Below are 20505 nucleotides of genomic sequence, written 5' to 3'. Positions count from 1 at the left end.
ATATGACCATCGTATAGCTACTATTTTCTTTCCCATTTTCTATGTCCTTTGCATATGGGCTTCTTCTCAAGAAAATGGCGACTAGGTTGCTTAGGTTGGGGTCAGCGGTCCGAAATAACACCAACTTGGTTAAAGTACATATAACATATTTAATACTTTGTTGTAAGTTTGATCAGAACTGTGCCTTAATTCATGGACTGTATGGTTACCATTTTAAATATTACTCCTGGCGTTGTTTTTCAGAGCATCTTGTGCCTCTATATGTGCCGTACAGAAGTTCGTAGAATACTAAAGTTACGTTTATTTTTCCTAGTACAAGCCAATCATGTGGAACACGCCAGGAGTGAGATAAAAGATAATCGTTCACTACAGACATAATTTAAGTCATGGTTTAAACTTTTTTAGTGTTTGAAGAGCACTGAACAACTTGATCACTAGTCAGGTTGGCACTGTGTTCATAATTGTTCGAGATGTCTCCATGTTCAAAATGAACGTTGATAGTGAGTAAGAATTTCTCTGAAGAGAAGGACATTTAACATTTCTTAAAAATGGTTCTTTACAAAATACTCTTTTTAAAGATTTCTGTCTTCTGGGTTGTTGCGCTGTGTAGACTGGTCGATGTTAAACAACGTTTCATCGCCCTGATGACGGAGGCAGTATGACCTCTGAAACGGTGGTTAACATCGACAAGTCTACACAGCGCAACAACCCAGAAGACAGAAATCTTCATACTCACCGCTGTGAAAACCTCAAATCTTACTCTTTTTAAATTCCTTCCGTTTGTGTAATGATTTTCTTTTGGGAGTATGGAGGTATATTCAGTGTGCTTTTCCCAGTTTGGGTTATTATTAATTTGGCCAGAGTGATGATGATGAGAATGATAGTAATAATATCAGAGCAAAGAATGTAGACTTGGATTGATAAGATTTGAAGCTTAGATGGTAACTGAATGCTGTGAAGTCTTCTTGGGCAATCAGACATATAGGTATGGAGTTCCAATCCAGTGTTGCTGAGACTGTTTTTGCTTTTTTCATCCACCAAAGATGGTTAACTTTACTTTGCTCATCTATGATCTGTGTTAATTGAGGCATATTGTGACAGTCTGTCTATTGTTTGTAAGCCTTGGGTGATATTACATTTCAGGTAGTACAGTCAGATCTGGTGATGGATTCAGATACAGGCTCCAAAAGCTCTTGGATTTTAACTTTGTACCTCTGCAGATGATTGCCAAAGTCATTAAGACCACTAGAATCGTCCATTATTAAATGTTATGCCTGAATTTGTTTCTGTGACATACCAGCAGTCTTCATCATTTTTTTCTTGTGGCGTGCAAGGTCGGGTATTAGGTTAGCCTGCAAATCACTTTTGATAATTTGTGTGATTTCTTTTCATGAAGGTTGGTTGTAAATGGCAGTCAACATCAGTTGAAGCTTATAAACATAAGCTGATAAATGTTCCTGCAACACAAGTAACAGTTCTGAACAGTGGACTACGTGTAGCGTCTGAAGACAGTGGTTCGCCAACTGCCACAGTAGGGATTTGGATTGATGCTGGGTCAAGATATGAGGATGATAACAATAATGGAGTTGCTCATTTTTTGGAGCATATGGCTTTCAAGGTGAGCTTTACTTACGCGTATTTTGGTTAAACATTATTTTGATAACATTTAATCTTTAGCCCTAATTAAGAAGTGACTCTGCATTAGTGCAACACTATTTAATCTGCAAGTCCTAGTTGGGTGTTTAGATGTTGGATGTGGATTTTTGTGAAAGTGTTAAGACCTTAATACCTGGCCATACCGAATGGAATGGTATGTTTCTTAAAATTTACGAGGGTAATTAAAATTTGGTGTCAAGTTTTCATTCTTTCTCAGTTTCTGAAAATTCTATGCTTTAGTGACAGGACAATTGTTCGCGTGTAGTGGGGGAATCATTCAAGAAAAGTAATTTTGGAATAGGCAAGATGGTTAACAGATTGTGGTCATAATTCCAGGTCAGATTTTAACTGCTTGTATAAAATTAGTTTGCGGTATCAAAATTCAGGATTTATTTTCGGCAGTTGCCGTAGATACGCGTTTGGAATAAATTGTGTAGATAATACCATCCAGTTATTGCCTTTTGTTTCGTTGTACTTCGTGATCAAATGTAAAATGCCACAATTTTTGTCTCCTCTCCACTAACTACGTGATGGTGTGTTTATATAGGGAACGGCAAGCCGTTCACAGACGGACATGGAGTTGGAGATTGAGAATATGGGTGCCCACTTGAATGCATATACTTCTAGGGAGCAGACAGTTTATTATGCCAAGTGTCTGAGTGATGATGTACCAAAGGCTGTAGACATCATTGCTGACATTGTCCAGAATTCGAAACTCGGTACGTTGCCCAGCCATTTTGTTAACTTAAAGGTTTTAGCAACTTGCAGTGGGATTTTAGGTTACTCGCAGCGGTGAGTCTGAAGATTTGTGTCTCCTGGGTTGTAGTGCCATGTTGTCTGGCAGACGTTCAGCATTTCAGAGGTCCTTGGTGATGCATCTTGCCTTGGTGTACCAAAAATGTATAGTAAACTTCATTACAGTAGTATATAGAAATTTTGGTTTCTAAGTAGTGCAAGTATATTGTATAGCGTCTGTTATTTTGTTTCAGGCGAGGCAGAAATTGAACGAGAGAGGGGCGTGATCCTTCGTGAGATGCAGGAGGTTGAGAGCAATCTTCAAGAAGTTGTTTTTGATCATCTTCATTCAACGGCGTTTCAGGGAACTGCACTCGGACGTACCATCTTAGGACCAACCAATATAATCAAGTATGTAGTTTACTTGATTGTGAGATATATGTTGGGTTTATTTGTAAAGTTTGTAATATTAAAAATATTATAACACAGTCTTCCAGTCCTTGTTGGGTCTAAGAATTTTTGATATTCTGGTCAAATCTCTCCTGGTCTATGATGTGTCGGTACTGTCGTCAACCCTTTTGGATCTTTCTGATGTGTCACACTTGGATTCCAGCCGTTGGTGTTCGTCATCAGCTGACGTTAGCTCACGGACAGTGCAGATTACACATGAACACTATTTTATCATTGTGTTTTGGCTTATTCTAGGTAAAACGTAGGAATGTTAGTCGTCTTACAAAGAAAGTAGTTTTATTTGCTTAACTGATAATCTTTTTATGTAGTTGAATAATGACTGAACAAATTATCGGGCACATTTATACGACGTAAAGATAATTTATATAAAGCTGTATAATTCATAGAGCCAATCACTATCCTTCAGTGAGCTGTACTAATGTAAAAGGTGTATATTGATCGGATGTGCGTCGTGCCGTTGGTCACTAGCAAAATCGCCAGTTATTTTACCACGTTTATGCGGTGTACTGATCATTTTGCATTATAAATTGATTGTGAATTTTCTAAATTATTGTGATTGGTTGAACATGCATTATTCCAGCGTCTTTTCTCTTCAGACGCATCACGAGGAACGATCTACAGGATTACGTCAAGACGCACTACAAGCCGTCACGTATCGTGCTCGCGGCAGCCGGCGGTGTCAACCACAATGAACTGGCGAAGGTTGCAGAAAAGAAGTTTGGTGGACTCAAATCAACTTATGAAGGAGAAATCCCTATTCTTCCACACTGCAGATTTACAGGTCAGACATTCGCGTTCACATAATCTAGGGATAAGTTGTCATTTCAGGTGGTTTGGTGGTGGTGTTACAGTAATGTTAGTTGGTTATCTGTGACTTTCTTCTTTAGCGTTTGCATGCATCAGTGTCAAGGATGTACACAAATTTTCTTTACAGCTTTTATTTTAGATAAAGAACTTCAGAAATGAGGTAGATCCCCAGGGTTTGTTCTTTCTGTGAGAGAAAGGCATGAAACACTTTCAAAACAAACAGCCTTTCAGCTCTCAAGAATATTACTTTTAATGTAATAATTGCTGAGATATAACATTTATGCTGGAACTCTTTAAATCTCGAATATTCCTTTTCTTGTAATGTCATCCATTTCTCAAGTGATTATTCTGCTTTATGCCCTCATATTACACTATTACGTCCTGAGAATACACGAGAAAATTAAATTGATGGTATACTGTGTGAGAATACAGGAACCTTCTTGCAGGCTCTGAGATCCGAGTACGTGACGACTCGATGCCACTTGCTCATGTTGCGATCGCTGTTGAGGCTTGCGGTTGGTCCGATTCTGACAACATCCCACTGATGGTGGCTAACACAGTAATTGGCGCGTGGGATCGATCGCAGGGCGGCGGAACTAACAACGCCTCTCGTCTTGCGGCCGCGGCTACCGAGAGCAACCTCGCGCACAGCTTTCAGTCTTTCAACACGTGCTACACGGACACGGGCCTTTGGGGAATATACTTCGTCTGTGATCCGCTCCAGTGTGAGGTGAGAAGATGCACGCGGAGGCCCAGGTTCCCCCTCATTTAAATCGTGGGTCTGTCGTTCGTTGCGACTGTTTTGTAGAATTGTGCCAACTACTAATACCTGTTCAATTATCTGTAAAAGTGACAGACTGAAATTCAAATCCATGTTTTAACTCTGGAAACATTACTTCCTACACACGTAAACCGGAACCCTGACTTAAGTAATGTCTTAAATTTGCAGTAAAGAACACTTTTTGGGTATTTTCATTGAAATCCAGAATGACAGAAATATAATTAGTGGACACTTGAAAATCTCTTGTGGAACTGTTTTATAGTAATAAAAAAATTAATTGTTATGAGGATGTCATGCTCGAGTTTTCTTTTGAGGTAACTGTATTGATAGCGAGTTATCTTTCCTCTTTTGTAGGATATGCTTTTCAATGTTCAAACTGAGTGGATGAGATTATGTACCAGTATAACCGATGGCGAGGTAGAAAGGGCTCGGAATCTGCTGAAGACCAGTATGTTGCTTCAGCTAGACGGCACGACGCCCGTTTGCGAGGACATCGGTCGCCAGATGCTGTGCTACAATCGTCGCATTCCTCTTCACGAATTGGAATCCAGAATTGAGGTGAGGAAGTGTAGTAATTTGATGAGGTCTTTGGATTAAGGCGAGTAGTGAGTCGCTTCAGGTGCGGTATAAACCAGTGAGATTGCGACGCCATATGAATTAAAGTTTATTGCATTACTGTTGTGTCGCATTTTAATCATATCATAAGCAGCTGTTACAGAAAGAGGTGATGTGTCTTGTCGGTGTTGGTACAGAAAAATTTGTTTGAATGTTTTGAAAGTGACGTTATTTAATAAATAAAGTTATTAAAATAACTGAATGTTGAAAAAATAGGCCAAGTGTAAATGTATAGTCAGTTTCAAAAGTTTTAACCTCACTGATTCATCACAGTAATAACAGTGAAGCGTAATATTGCCAGATATTTAACCATTACTTTCCCGTTTCCTTCCACTTTCGCCGTGTTTATTATTGTTCCTTATTAACAGAGGTGCTTGACGATTCTTAGGTATAGCCAAGCCGTTTCCTGATTCTCTGTGGATTTGTTGGATCAGAACCTTTTAGCTTGCGTATTAGGGACAGTGCTTTGGACTTGGATGTTTGTGTTCTTTAAACGATGGTTGGTTCTGAACGATACCAACTTTGTTCTTATGCATCTTGCAGAAGGTGACGGCTAAAGACGTTCGAGAGGTAGCGATGAAGTACATCTATGACCGGTGCCCGGCAGTGGCGGCCGTCGGTCCGGTCGAGAATCTGCCCGATTACGCCCGCATCAGATCGTCCATGTATTGGCTGAGGGTGTGAACGGAGGTACGTTTAAATGATCCGTACTTTTTGTCTTCTTCTGAGTTTGTGGTTTAAGGTATTGGAAGAAATGTCAGCAGGATTCATTCTTCTTGTAATGGAGATCGGACACATTAATTTTTAACATTAAAGTCATATGCTGATATGTTTCCATTTATGGTGTAATGCTACCTTATCAGCGTTTTTCCCGTCATGTATTGCAGTATTGTGAATCTTGCGTGTTTTTGGTGTCTGCCAAAATCTGGCAACCTTCCGAATGGATCTCTTGGGCCCTCTTGGTGTCGAGTGGTGATATTTGTGTATGTATATGCAATCACCTCCAAACTGAAGAGTCAGAATATTATCATTAGTGGTGTTAAGAGAGAATTCTCATGAGTTTTGTATGAAAACAGGAATTTGCCTCGTCTCTCTTGTGCAGCGTACTGTGTTTGTAAAGTTTTGCACATGTACGTGCGTGAATTGTTATAACCTGTTGGTTTTTTTCTTTCAGTACAGGTTTTAATAGAAGGGAAGAATAGTCATCATCAGAATCAACATGTTGCAAATTGTGGCTCCATCGCAATGAACTCGAACATTGTCTGACTAAAGAATTTCTTTAGGGACGCATTTGCAAAATAACATTTCAGATAATTTGTACATTTTCTCTATACTTTCATTCTTCATTTTGTTTCAAGTCAAATGTTTCAGCTTGCATGTAAATTGTTAAACCTGTTTTAAGATGTGAATATTTAAGAAAGTGAGAAACAGTGACTAAAATTTGTGTTTGTTGCACTTGTGCATAGTAAACAATACTGACAAATTGATGTAGAAAACAGTTTTGTTAGCAAGGCGCAGGATTTCCTCATTTGATGGATTGTCTTGCATTCTGTACCATTGATGTGTCTTGTTGGAAGAGGATGTTATGAGATGAGAATGATTATTGAAGGACCCATCCACGACATTAATTCTTCAACCCCGTCCACCAGTCCAACATCCCGAGTCTTCTGCGTCACATTCCTCAATCCCGCGTACTTAGTACGTTCATTGCGACGCTGACTTTGGCGTCATTTTTGTATCCAACATTTCAGTAAATTAAAATTTGTTGGTAGCTGCTGACGATGAAAATGTTTGGTGTCTTCGTACTTGGCTCATTATTTGTTAAGGTACGTCATATCACGTGTTTTGCTTCTAGTTATCGCGATGACGTTTCTATCCCTCTGCGAAGAACTTTGCAATAAGTTAAATCTCCATTAGTAAAGAATTTTTAACTTGATTGAGGCAAGGCTCCTGAAATCGCGTCTGTCATTCACGTGCGATCAACAGAAGTAGTCGAATATATGGGGATATTCCTGACGTTATGTGCCGTTGCTCATGCTTCGTGTATTTTATAACATCTTTATCAGCGACTTCTGTTGTTTGGGCTGTCTTGGTCGCTGTTCTAGGACAGGATAACTTTCCGCAATGAAAGAATGCGCGCACGTTCTCTGTCTCCATCCGTGCCATGTGTCACACGCTTGGTTCTCATGTTGATGGCATCTATAAGTGGGAAGAGTCGTATCAGATGAGGAGGTGCAACTCGATGGTAGAATTTAATGATCCAGATCAGAGTTCTCGTGATACTAAAATGGTTGTCGTTCCATTGATGGCGTTGCTGTTATTCATATGTGACTAAGTGATGGTGACAGTTGTAACGAAGCAGAGGTGGCTAGTGTGGAACGTTTTGTCTGCAGAGATGTCGGGTTATAAAGAGAGGAGGAAACAATCTAGGGGCTGATTTGGACATCAAGGAAGACCAGTAACGGTTCAGACTTTTCAACCAAGAATTTGTTGAGAGTTTACAGAAGAGATCAACTGCTGCGCTGTACAGTTTCAATATTCTCATGGACATTTTGACGCATGAATGTTGATGGTTCATGCTTAAAAACCACATGCGGTTGAGATCTACATTTTTCAGGAAATTCAAGCCAGAACACCTTCCAAGGACCATAAAATTTATTAAAAATTGTCCCTATTATTTCCGACCTCAGTAGTAAATTCCAGATTCTGACATCCTTTCCAGAATATTTCAATAGATTGATCCCCGACGCTGTGCAAGTGTCATCTGTAATTCGCAAAAAGAAATCCGTAGAGCAGTAATTTTTGATAAGCTAATAATGTTTTCTCATAGTAATTCTCTAATTATTTCTCTGTTTCCCGACGTGCTACGTGTTTTCCAGTCTCGTGTCTTGGCTTGATTATTTTTGAGTTAGTTACAGATTTTTCTGATGGAAACTTCTTTCTGTACAAATTTTAAAGAAGTTGAACAACTCGTGACTTTAAAAAGTAACTTTTATACCAATGCGTAACGCATCAATGTTGTGATCAGATAATATGTTCCAAATACATTGAAAAATGTGCAATTAGGTTGACAGGATAAAGTGAAATAGATTTTATTGGCATAACATGACGTAAACATTTCTTGACCTTTCTCTTATTCCTCACCTCTCAGTTTTGCTACGTCTACCGCAGTTCTGCAACTCTGACGAGAGTCACTTTTCTAATTAGGATCTGAGGTTTTCTTTGTGGTGGGTCACAAGATGGCAATCTTCTGGGTTGTTGCGCCGTGTAGAGAGACCTCGGTTCTTTTATGACACTTTCTCCATATCATAATCTGAAACAGGTGATTAACATTTTGGTTTCTACCAGTTGTGCATCTCTCTGGTAGGGCGTATAAAGCTTCTGGACCACAGAATGTTGTAGCTATGCCTTCTGGTAATGTGCTTGCATGTATATTACTTAAAATTGGCGACGACTGCAGTGTTGTACGTCTGTCTAATTCATGATCGATAGTAATCGTGTCGATTAATATCGCAGAGTACTAACGTCGGCTCTGTGCATGAAAAGAGTATAAAAATTCGTCTTATTTCAATGTGTTGTAAAAGACGTGGTCTTTTTCAGTGCGAAATCTTTAAATTATTTGTTAGTCGGAGTGTAGATGGGTAAAACTCGAGTACAATTCAGTTCTCGTTTCTTCCGTGACTGGGATAACGGCGGTGGAGTCAGTCGATATGTAATGAGATCGATGTTGGAATTGCCTCGATAAAACGTCAGCAACATCGATTAATCGTCCGAGGCTGGAGCATCAGGTGGTGAAGAATTGGACGATCTGAACTGTGCGAGCAAGCGCCAATGCAGCTTGAACCGTCTAAAGAGACGGAAACTAATTTGTAACTATTGATTGGTATGAAACAGGACGTTACTTAAGTTTGCTCACGACAGGGTGATTCACAAAGTTTTACACTTCTCAAAAAAAATTTCCCTTCGTAGAAAATTCTGAATACGCCAGTTGTCACTTATAAACCTCTTATCTCCGCGTCCTTCCGTGGTTGATAAGACTTAAATTTCTAATTTGCAAATAATACAGTGAATAAACATGGGATAATAATTAAACTAAGAGGGAATAATTCCCATGAAGACGACTGTATTCTGGGTTGCGCCGTGTAGTCTGGTAAAAATTTGCTGACGTTTCGGATGTCTTTACTGCCTCTATCATTAGGGAGACAGCAAGGACCTCTGAAACGTCGGCAAACTTGTACCAGACTACACGGCGTAACAACTCAGAAGGCAGAAATCTTCATACTCAGCCGTGAAAACCTCAGATCCTAAATAATTCCCACGTCTAAAATCCTCAGAGTCCCAACTGAGACCAGTCGTAATTGGTCACTCAGGGAATGATTCCCCAGGCACAAAAACAGTCTTTAGGTCGAACTGTACTGCAGCCTGCTGACCTCATCTATTGGGTTGCCGAATTAAATTGTGAACACAGGTCGCACATGTTATTAGTAATTCCCTGGTCTACTCTGCGATGTCCTTGCTCGCTCCATGTTGAGATAGCTTGGATGTCTCCATCAGATCCAATTTTGTTAATATGTTCCTCATCCGTACACCAGGTGGTCTACCTATTTCTCTAAAGTAACTTCTGTCACGTCCGCGGGGTGGATTATAAATGGATTGTCTCTCATCTTCAGTAGCCGCGGTCTATTTCTTATTAACGTGGTACGTGCTTGGTTTTGAACGCCGTTCTGGCGCTGTGTTCAGTGTCTCCGGACGACTTTAACCCCTCGTTTACTGATAACCGGACGAGTGAAATGTGAATGTCCATGCCGAGTCCCGTCTAATGTTCTTAAGCTCGTTAATGGATTCGAGTCTTTCCTTCCAAATACAATTCCCTCTATTGATTAAACTGTGGACCACCCCCCTCTTAAACGGGAGGTGGATTACCAGATTTAAAATGCAGATAGCGGCCAGTATGAGCCAGGTTTCTATGAACCTTGGATGATAGGGATTTTCCCTTCATACGAACCACAGCATTCAGAAACGGAGTTATTTTTCACGTTGTGTTCCTGTCCGGGAATTGTATGGAAGTTCTGATAATCTACTGCCAATGATCGAAAGAAATTTCTGCACACGACAAAATTGGTATCCACACACGAGCCACATAGAAGTTTTTTTTATGGGGACGTATCCAAAGCTAATTTTTCAAAATATTCCATAAACGTATTTCTAACAATCTGATAAGAGATGGCATTTTTTCTGCCAAAATCCACCTTCCAACTGAAAATTAACATATTTTATAATAAATTCTACAGGAATGTCGGTTTCGATAGAGGTCATCTGAATGAGACCGCGTCTGGGCAAATTTAGGATTTTCGTCTCCGTGAAAAATTCTGATTCCCTATTTTAACATTTTATATCATTGCTTCGTTTATATGCACTTTTCTAATAAAATAAGTTGCGTTAAAATGGATACACGTAGTTCGTCTCGATGTTTAAATTCAACGTGAACGCTGTCAGTTGTGGTCACCAAAGCGTCCATAATTATTTTACGGTGGGCATAAAACTTCTATCATCAACTAGGCGTCTGTACTTTGTGTGTTTTTAAGTACTAATACTTTAGTTAGAACGCCTTTTCCACAGAAGTGTCACTTATGTGAAAGCCTAACTTTTCTGGCGCGTGGGGACGCGCGGCTTTGAGACATAAGCCTATGTTGTTTTCTTATTCACACACCATGCGGCCATATTTGAACGACTTTGAATTTGAAAATGGTCGTCTTCTGGGTAGAAGTTTACCATCGTTTACCTTCTGGAGGTAGCAAGGACCTCTGAAACGTCGGTCCATATGAACAGGATCCTTCCATCCTTTTCTCGGACTGGGACCTGTTCATATACGTTCTTGGCAGATGATCCAGAAGTGGTTTGCCATTGCCTTCTTCTGTGTGTGAATGGAGTAATTGTTGGGATGCCACGGAGGAAAACTCCGTGTTGCCTAGACCACGGCCTTGCCCAACACAAGTTATAAATTCGAACCCGAGACCCCCAGGATTACAAGGCCAGCGTTCTAACCGCTGGACCACCGTGGCGTTTTCTACCAAACCCAGAAGACAGCCATTTTCACTGCCATAAAACCTAAATATGTTTCAGTGTAATCACCATTCCTTGATTTTTTTTTTTACAATTTGATATCTTTGGGTTCTTAGGAAGTGCTGCTATTTATTAGAGGTAATGCTTCATTTATCTAACTTTCAACGATTGACGATTAGGTTACTGAAGAAGGCTGTTTCGAAGACAGATGTTTTGAAGTGGTTGATGAGAAATAGTAAATGTTTAAGAATGTTGAAGGAAGAACTCGTGTTCTGTTTGACGGCGCACCGCTGGAACTTGAAGAACGAAAAGATATAAGACGTCTGTCAGCAGATGGTAAATTGAGCTGGAGACAAATGAATTTCTCTCTTGAGTGGAACGCGTGTGGAGGTTTACGTTTGCAGCGAAACACCTGTTTGAACGCCGTAGAGCGACGGATTCAAAAGTGAGTTGCTCTTTCGTGGCTCTAGGACAAACCATTCACAATCAACTTGCTTATTTCTCATTCGGCGGTGCAATGAGCTTTTGAATAAACAGACAGACAAGATTTTGCGAGTCGTTTAAACAACTGTAATTGAATATCTGAAGCAGTGAGGCTTTCAACTCGAGCTTTGAGCTGAAACTCCAGCCACTCAGCTAAGTTCTTCTGAGCCTTCGACAGCGAAACGTGAAACTCCTTTTTGTAAATGCGTCCTTTGGATGAATGCTAACGTCGGTAAGGGATTTTTAGCGTATCAGTTTACTTCGGAGCCGGAGGACTATCCCTTGTCGGCTGTCCGATACTTTTATTGAACGTATTGGCAGCTGCCATCCTGAAGGCGCCGTGTGGTGTTAAGAATTGAACCCACTTCATGTGTAGTACAGTGCCTGTAGTTACGTAGTATTGTGAGATTCGTAATTGACGGACGGACAAACAGACATATATAAATCGAATTTTGAAGGAATAAGGAAGAACTTTTTGTAAAACTCGGTTCTGCGTAGCGGCGTACAGCAATTGACTGGCGTCTTCATTTCCACCAGATGACGCAGAAGTACTCAAGATGGGTTTTCGACGCGAGCGCTAGGGAGCAGCACAGAACACTTCACCGTTCATTTCCATGGAAATTGGAACGTTTCTCGAGGAACGACTCAATAAAATATGAGCCAACAAATTAAAAAGAAAATTAAGTCGAGGCACTCAAGAGTACGAAAGGCGTGTCGTTACCTCGATTTCAGTAAAATGGCGGAAGACTCCGGTAACAAATGAAATCGTAGAGGAAGACGCCGGAAAATAAGACTGTCGCCTTGCGTCTTCGATTGTTTTAAAGGTGTCTTGTCACCTTAGTTTCAGCGTAAATTTTGTACAAATTCTCTATCCAGCAAACCTAAAATTGAAGGTAATTACATATTTATTCTTTTCTTTGACTTGTGAAATTAATTATTGAAATATATAAAGTGGAAGAATATGTTCGAATAAGAAGTTCCATTTATAATATTTTAATGACGATGCTTGATTTAAAAAAAAAATGTCGATAAACTTTTACCAGACTACACTGCACGAACAACCTAGAAGGCAGCCATCTTAAATTTATCGCGTCCTGTGTGTTTTTCGTGTTTCGCCAATCGATCTTTCTAAATTTAATCATCGAAATTTTATCCGTCCTAGGACTGCTCAGGAAACGCGTATTTTGAAACTGAATTAAAGTAAAACGGTAAAGTTCCCACTCATTTCAAAGAATCTTTTATATGAAATTTTAGTGTTAATGGAACGAAGTGTTTTGGCGAATGCATCCTGTTGTGTTTTGATCGTAAAGTTGATAGCCCGTGTACACAACCATGACATTAAAAGTAAAGTTTGTCCCACTATACGCCATGTAGGCGTTTGGGGTGAGTGGAGGTATAGCTCCTCTCTTCCTTGACCTCGGCACTAGATGGGGGTGAGTGGTCAGCATCACGCCCCGGCCTGCTTTACCCCCGGGAAAGGACCCCGGTACCCATTGTAGAGGAGGCTGGGTGGGCCCCAGAGCCGGTCTGGACGCAGAGGCTAGAGGAAAAATCCTCTGCCCCCATCGGGGATCGAACCCCGGTCGTCCAGCCCGTAGCTAGTCACTATACTGACTGAGCTATCCCGGCTCATACAACCATGACATTACAATTTCAATTTTTATTAAGAATCAACTACATGTTACGACTTTAACTGGTCATCTTCAGGTGGTTCTGTTTATAAGTTTTCGAAAGTAATAGATTTTGCTGTTAATTTGTATACGTATTTCCTAATGTTGACTTCAGCACGTAATGGACTGTGTTTTAAGCAGCTTACCTATTTAAGTAGAGTGGACAATGTGGGTGTAGTTTCCGGTGGAAAGCTGTAGCTGAACTCCTATTTAAACTACAGAATAAGCCCGCAATGTTTTAAGTTGAAAAGACAATGCTGTGTACGTAGAATGAATACGAATCACCACCTAATGCGAGGCTATTCGATGCACAAGGGATTCATATCACCACTTAAAGGGGTAGAGTCTTTCTGTGTTAGGATGCCCTATATAACACTTCCAGGTCGTTGGTGCGATATTATTCTCATGTTTATTCTCCGACTGAGGGTAACGCGGACAATTCCAGATCATCCATTAATTTTATGGGAATAACTGAACTATCTCACTCATGCCCCGTTGTGATTTCATTTGTTATATTTTTACAATAAAATGTTTTTTTTCACTGAGAGGAATTTTTCAATTGCTTCTATCGTAGTAATCCTGCCCTGTGAAAGAGATCTCTCAAGTTCCAATTTCAATATCTTGTGCTTATCTTCCGTCGGTTACGTCTTTTGAAAGAATTATCTATTAAGCCAGCGGTCATGTGTAAGGTACAGCAATCTTAGCTTTTAACGTTAAGGGATGCAAATTTATAGTTGAATTTACCGAGCTGAATCTATACCACGTTTAATAGCAGTCCATCACAGGCGACGTAATTATTTGGAGTTGTCATTAATTAATTTAATCTGATTTAAATAAGATTTGATTTTATGTGAGGTCTTCCGATCAGCAGTCTTTTGGTGACTACAAAGATATTCGATTGGCGGAAGACTTTATAAGTTGCTGTTATGAAAGTCCGTAACTGAAGCTTTCATTATCAAAGTTTTCAGTAGTTCTGAGTAGTTCAATGCAGTCCGTTTGACAGGTCGTAAGGGTAATTTGTCTTGGCGTAATGACCAATTTACAGATTTGCTTAACGAAATTCGATTGCAAGCAGATGTTTTGTGGTTTGCCGAAGATGGTTACGTTCTCGAAATCGGGTGTTGACCGATCGGAAGATGTTACATAAGTGTCTAAGAGTATTTCCCGTTGGTAGTAACCAATCCGGGAGAAGACGATTTTTTGAACAAGGTGAAATCGTTTATGGGCATTTGTATTGGTAGGACGCAAATCCACGTCACTCTGTATTTCGGGTTATATATTACACTAAAATAAATCGTACACAATTTTAAGTGAAGTAAGGTCAAGCTAATCCAAAATGTAATAATATATCTACTAGGGTCTCTCTTTAGGTTACATGGTTATAATTTTTCTCGTAATTCTTATCTCTCCCATGCGTGCTGCATGTCTGGTTTATCCCTTCTTCGATTCGATCGTCTCATATATCCATTTAGTAAGGAATGGAAATTCTTTAGTTTTCCAACGAGAAGATATGACCTACGAGGCTCGTCCACAAAGTAAGTTTCCCTGGGGCCGTTTACAGAAACAAAACACAATTTCATGGAAATATTTATTGCAATAGATACAGCAAGTGTCCAGCTATTTTTCAACATATTCGCCACCGGAATTGAGACATTTGTCATACCGTGGGACCAACTTTTGAATACCTGTGTCGTAGAAGTCTGCCGCCTGGGATTGGAACCACTGTGTGACAACCATCTCCGCCTCTCTGTCATTCTCAAAACGCTCACGCTGACCGGACAGGAATTTCTTGAGGTGTAGGAAAAGATGGAAATCACTGGGAGCGAGGTCCGGGCTGTAGGGTGGATGATTAAACACCTCCCAGCTGAACTCCTGCAGGAGACTTGCTGTCCGTCGAGCCGTGCGCGGCCTAGCGTTATCACTGACCGCACTTCACAGTCGGCGGGAGCTGGAATAAGAACCTCCATCTTCAACAGCTGCAACGATGCTACTGTGAGAACGCGGGAGGTGCCGTTAGTGCATGCGCCATGCTACGTCATTGCTCTATCACGTACGCACAGTCGCTTCGCGCAATATAAGGTTTGCTAGCTGTGGGACGAGTGGGAAACTTACTTTGTGGACGCGCCTCGTAAATACGAATTGTGCAAATGTAATTTAGCCTAGATGGTTAGTAAAGTTGGATATTGGACTGAACGTGTCGCCGTTTGATGAAGAGTTAAGGCCGTCGTGATATTGGGAGTGAGTCTGGTACTGAACCGAACTGTACGCGATTCAGATTTCTATTATATCAGGCGCTAGTTCCTTCAGTGCACTGGTTATCTGTCTTCCTTCACACCCCACCACAGCCCAGAATCAATCTCTTGGGGTACTCCGCTCTCAATGCCCTATTGATCGACCCCTTTCTATTCCTTTGTGCGTTCAGCTCACACCATCGCAGATGACTCTTTACGTCCAAAACTTGGAGCAGCGAAAGATAAAGAACGAATGGACGTCGAATAAAAATTCTTGTCTTCTTGTCATGATCAGGAATTTGTTACGAACTTTGGTCTATTTGCTATTTCAATGTCGAACTGCAGTTTCGTGTGAAATGGTTATTTTGTTGAGAGCCGTTCGAGGTTAGTGTTTCTGCCAACTACTTGTTAGTTATCGTGAGTTTGAAGAATCAGGTAAGGTGAATATTTCCCCTTTAAGTGGTTTGGTTGTATGAAAATCGAACTTGAAGGATGTTGCGGTCTGAATGCCTGCTTTTCCTTCTAGATCGTGGCCTTCCTGGTTCTATACCAACATTTCAGGACGAGGAGTGAACCTGAAAATTCTTCCGAAAGGTAGGCAACTTCACATTGCTATGTCTTGGAAGTCACTCTTTGTTTATATTTTGATTTTGGAGTAAAGAAAGTGTTGAAGAAATTGTAAGACTTGAGGTTTTCACAGAGGTGAGTATGAAGATTTCTGTCTTCTGGGTTGTTGCGCTGTGTAGTATGGTCGATGTTAACCAACGTTTCAGAGGTCATACTGCCTCCATCATCAGGGCGATTAGTATGAAGATTTCTGTCTTCTGGGTTGTTGCGCTGTGTAGTCTGGTCGATGTTAACCAACGTTTCAGAGGTCATACTGCCTCCATCATCAGGGCGATGAGTATGAAGATTTCTGTCTTCTGGGTTGTTGCGCTGTGTAGTCTGGTCGATGTTAACCAACGTTTCAGAGGTCATACTGCCTCCATCATCAGGGCGATCGCCCTGATGATGGAGGCAGTAGATCGCCCTGATGATGGAGGCAGTATGACCTCTGAAACGTTGGTTAACATCGACCAGACTACACAGCGCAACAACCCAGAAGACAGAAATCTTCATGTTCAAGAAATTGTTTTATGGATGTGCTGTAAGCTCCTACCAGCCTAGGTCTCTTTCTGAAGTAGATAACTGACATTTGATCCCCCCGTGCGTGCTACATGCTAGGGGTAACTTACCTTTACATATGAATGCATAACAGATGAATCACGAACCACGTGTAGAATTATGCCATTTTCTCTTGGCTACGAGTATTGTGGACACTTTATTCTCAGTAATTCTTAATTTGTCCTTATAACTATGTCAGCGCTTTATTTTGTAAGCGATCTGATTATGAAATGAAAATATTTTTGTTGTCTTGCCCTCTGGTATGGTCTGTGATGACCTTTCTGGGATTTGTCCAACTCGGGAAGGCCGCAGAACTTATTTCCGAGGTGTGACAGGGGCTGATGAATTTGCTCACAGCAAAAGGGTGATAATGAGAGAGATTTTCTGCAGTCAATGAAAGTCCTGTTTCTTGGAAATTCTCAGTGTCCGTTCATAAGCGAAATGAACTGCTTCAAACTGTTTCCGAAGGCTCGGGTCTATTTGTGCAGGTTTGGGAAATGAAGTCATTCAATTTACGTTTCTGCTGTTCGTTTCTTGACTTTCGATAATTATATTTAAAACCTTGGCATGGAGTATTTTACATCTCTCTTTCTTCTATCTTGTTGCTAGGCAACCATAGCCGGTTTTGTAGCGCAAAAGCATTCTATGTCCACCGATCTTTCGTTGTCTGTGCCATCTCTGTAAATTGTAGGGGAGAGTATAAACGATAATGGAGAGACTGTGGTTAGGTTAAGAGCGCAATTTTGAACACCTTTAAATACTTTCGTTGTTTGGAGGTTTCTGTTTCGAAAGAAGGCAGGGGCGAGGTGCTGATTACAATCACTAAAACGACAGTCAAATCAAAGACTGTCGCATGCCCCACGAATTCACTTTCATGATTTAAAGAGGACCGTGCCGTGAGGGCTGAAATGAGGACCTTCCTCATTATCTAATGTTTTTAGACAGGGGACAGGAAAATTCGATTTCGAAGTGAATTTGTCCTAATTTAATTTAATATTAATTATTTCACGATTAAATAATAGAAAAAAAAATGTGTAAATATTTTATGAATCGGAATTTAGAAACATTAATTATGTTACGATGGTACGCGAATATCATTATTTGATTTCGGTGCTAAAAGATAAGACGGATTTGAGTAATTCTTAGCGATATTTGTATTTTTCTTAAACCACATTTCCTCAAGTAATTTCGACACAGAGAAGGCGGTGCTTTGGATATAATTATAATTCTAGAAATTTAATACATTCGTGTGGACCTTGAGCAATGGGGAGACCGACAAATCTGTGCTCGCATGTGAGCAAGGAGCCGAGTTATCTCTGAGGCGAATTTATTTATGTAAACTACAAATATGCGGTACTGTTACGAAATCAGAATTATATGCGTAGTTACATTCCCAGCCAATGGAACAAGTAAGATGTGTTTTAAAGCAATGCAAACAATTGATTACGTCACTCCTAAAATCACTGATTTCTGTCAGCGACGTTTCACAGTTGCTGTATATCGACGCAGTCATTTGTGACGTCGGGGGTCACTCGACCTTTGGTCGTACTTTTTTAAGCTCATGTACGTTATGGGGGTTTTCAAAGCCACTACCTTGGAATAACGTCTCATCTTTGAACAGTCACCTTTTCGTAAAATTCAGGTCCAACTTCATTTGCTGACACACGTAAAATGTGTTTGACTGCCCAGTTCGACCACTGCATGCAGTTTGGGGGCTGATACCCTGAGACGTCATCTCAGGCCCTTCGAAGGTTTCCTCGAGACTGCAGGAGCCACTATAGCTGCTTCCTCACGTCGACAGATACGACCGCAGGCTCGTGGTTTAGTGATGAACCTCCTTTCTTCAAACGTGCGATGGTACTGAATTATAAATTCGTATTTAGGAGTTTCTTGAGCACCGCTATTACATGAAACGGCGAACCACAGGACCCAGTTCGATGTTTCTTATGCATTCGTTGCTCGCTTTAGTGTCTCGTGATTCTCATTCTGAGAATGCACAGTTCCTATCGCATCCCAAATTCTAAAGTTTTGTGGCTACGCTTACGGAAAGAGTTCTAGCTTCCTTTCACGAGGTTTTCATTTCGTCTGTACCCAAATGGGCATTTTATGGACGCTGGTCTTAAAGCAATTGCTTTCGAAATTTAAATTCATTGGAGATTTTAGTAAAGTTCCTTAAATAATCCTCATATCGATGCCTAGACCTTAAAAAATAATCCCTCAGTTGTAATAAAATATAAAAGTTGCAATTTTGGATAGGGGGCATCGACTGCCAATCACGAGAGTAATTCCGACAAACGCGAGACACAGGTGGGAAATTTCGAGGAGAATCAGAAAGCGTTGTTATGACTTCTTTACTTTCGAATGTCTGAAGATTATTCTTTTCCATGTGCGTAATGAAGGATGAATCATTGAAAGAAATTATCAATTTAATTATGCCTCGTCTTTGTAAAAAAAAATTAGTAAGGAAATAATTTTTGCCCGAAATGTATAACATTTTTTTTAATACAGAATTCTTACATTTGTTCCGTGGTTATGCATTTGTACCAAGTATACCAATGCGTGCGTTTAGATTAAGCGAGAATAAAACCACGTAGACACTCAATCACGAAAGCCAGTCTGCTACGTTGATTAATTTTTCCAGGTTAATGCTGAGTTATTGGCATTCATAATCATTTCATAACTTCATTCACATTTTGAGCTAATTAACCACAACAATTACATGTAAACAGTTGGCCATAAATGACCTATTTGACTATACGCGCGTACGATGGTCGTAATTTTAACAGGAGACGAGTATGTGATTGTGTCTGATGCATTTCCATTGCTTACTAAATCCGCGCTTAATAAGACTCAATTGTTTCGGCAGCTCCCACTGCGTCGGCGCGGGCGTCTGGGGTAGATTTGGAGGGGGAAGGACGCGATGCAAGGCGAAGTGAAGCTGTCTTACTTACAATTTAGTCCCACATCCGGCAGGTCGCGTCGAGTGCTTCTTGTCAAGTGTTCAGAATGATTAGTTTTCTTAGAAGATCACCGATTCTTCTGTGGTACATAATATCAGGTAAATGATTATTTTCATAATGTTTATACTGTTTCTACAAAGTGGTTATTTTTCAGGGTGGTATTCTTAGGTCAAAGCAGCGGTCAGAAATCACAATCAAATTGCAGTCTTTTTTTTTAACAATGTCGTGTTGCCTCATTGCGCCACGTGTATACTTCCGCCATGATTTCCGGATATATGAAATGGCTGAAGTTTCAGAATAGTTAACTACTCTTCGCTAGCCTCAGTTAGCTTGCATTTGAAATCGCGTTATTTCAATTGTTCGAATGAAAGATTTGCTCGTAAATGCGTTTGACATGTGGTTATGTCTTGCTGAGTGACAAGTCCGCCCGACTTTATTGACTGGAGTGCTTTATACACGGCTGCAGATGTTAATTTGTTTTTGTTAAGGTATTGTAAGACCATATGGTGTGGCGCATTGCTTACTGAGGGGAAAAGGACTACTTTTTAATGTGGATGATGGCTGTGGATAAAACGAATAAGCAACTGTGGATGTATGCGGAGTTATTCACGTCAAAGGAAAAACACAAATTGAGGTTATGTTTTTAAGCAAAGGATTGGAGAGGGGGTAAAACGTTTATCGTAATGAGGACCTTCGTAATTTTCACTCTTCGAAACATATGATCATGGTGATTAAATCATGAAGGATGAGATGGGGTGGACTTGTAGCATGCATGGGAAAGCTAAGAGATTCGCACAAATTTATTGTCGAAAAATCTGAAGGGGAGAGATTGCTTCGGAGATTTATGCGTAAATACGACTGAGCTGGGT

At 40.4% G+C, this 20505-nt stretch overlaps 2 protein-coding genes across 8 annotated transcripts in view; both read left to right on the top strand.

Moving 5' to 3' along the window:
- The first annotated feature begins 24 nt into the window (after positions 1–24).
- UQCR-C1 (Ubiquinol-cytochrome c reductase core protein 1) lies at positions 25–6857 on the top strand. 2 transcript variants are annotated; one of them, XM_022072904.2, is made up of 9 exons: positions 25–134; positions 1397–1618; positions 2204–2375; positions 2646–2802; positions 3459–3643; positions 4116–4399; positions 4805–5008; positions 5609–5755; positions 6245–6857. In XM_022072904.2, exons 1-8 carry the CDS (start codon positions 42–44, stop codon positions 5747–5749), a joined length of 1458 nt encoding a protein of 485 aa, XP_021928596.1. In that variant the 5' UTR covers positions 25–41; the 3' UTR covers positions 5750–5755; positions 6245–6857. The 2 variants fall into 2 exon arrangements, with proteins under 2 accessions (XP_021928596.1, XP_021928595.1); XM_022072903.2 differs by having other exon boundaries at positions 6240–6857.
- Positions 6858–10861: 4004 nt separating this feature from the next.
- LOC110834095 (cell adhesion molecule Dscam2) overlaps positions 10862–20505 on the top strand; it is a 55221-nt gene continuing 45577 nt past the window's right edge. For 2 of the 6 annotated variants that reach the window (XM_087354287.1, XM_087354285.1), the window contains exon 1: positions 14133–16106. In XM_087354287.1, coding sequence (XP_087210413.1) covers positions 16019–16106 — 88 coding nt within the window. In that variant the 5' untranslated portion in view covers positions 14133–16018. Of the gene's footprint in view, positions 16107–19542; positions 19735–20505 lie in introns of all 6 variants that reach the window. The other 4 variants (XM_087354286.1, XR_015536630.1, XM_087354288.1 and 1 more) reach the window with 4 other exon arrangements.

The sequence above is a fragment of the Zootermopsis nevadensis genome, unplaced genomic scaffold (genome assembly GCF_977971745.1).
Source record: "Zootermopsis nevadensis isolate Lab colony 2312 unplaced genomic scaffold, Znev_1.0 Znev_ptg000023l, whole genome shotgun sequence".
Classification (NCBI taxonomy): Eukaryota; Metazoa; Arthropoda; class Insecta; order Blattodea; family Termopsidae; genus Zootermopsis; species Zootermopsis nevadensis.
This window is presented reverse-complemented; position numbering and strand designations above follow the sequence as displayed.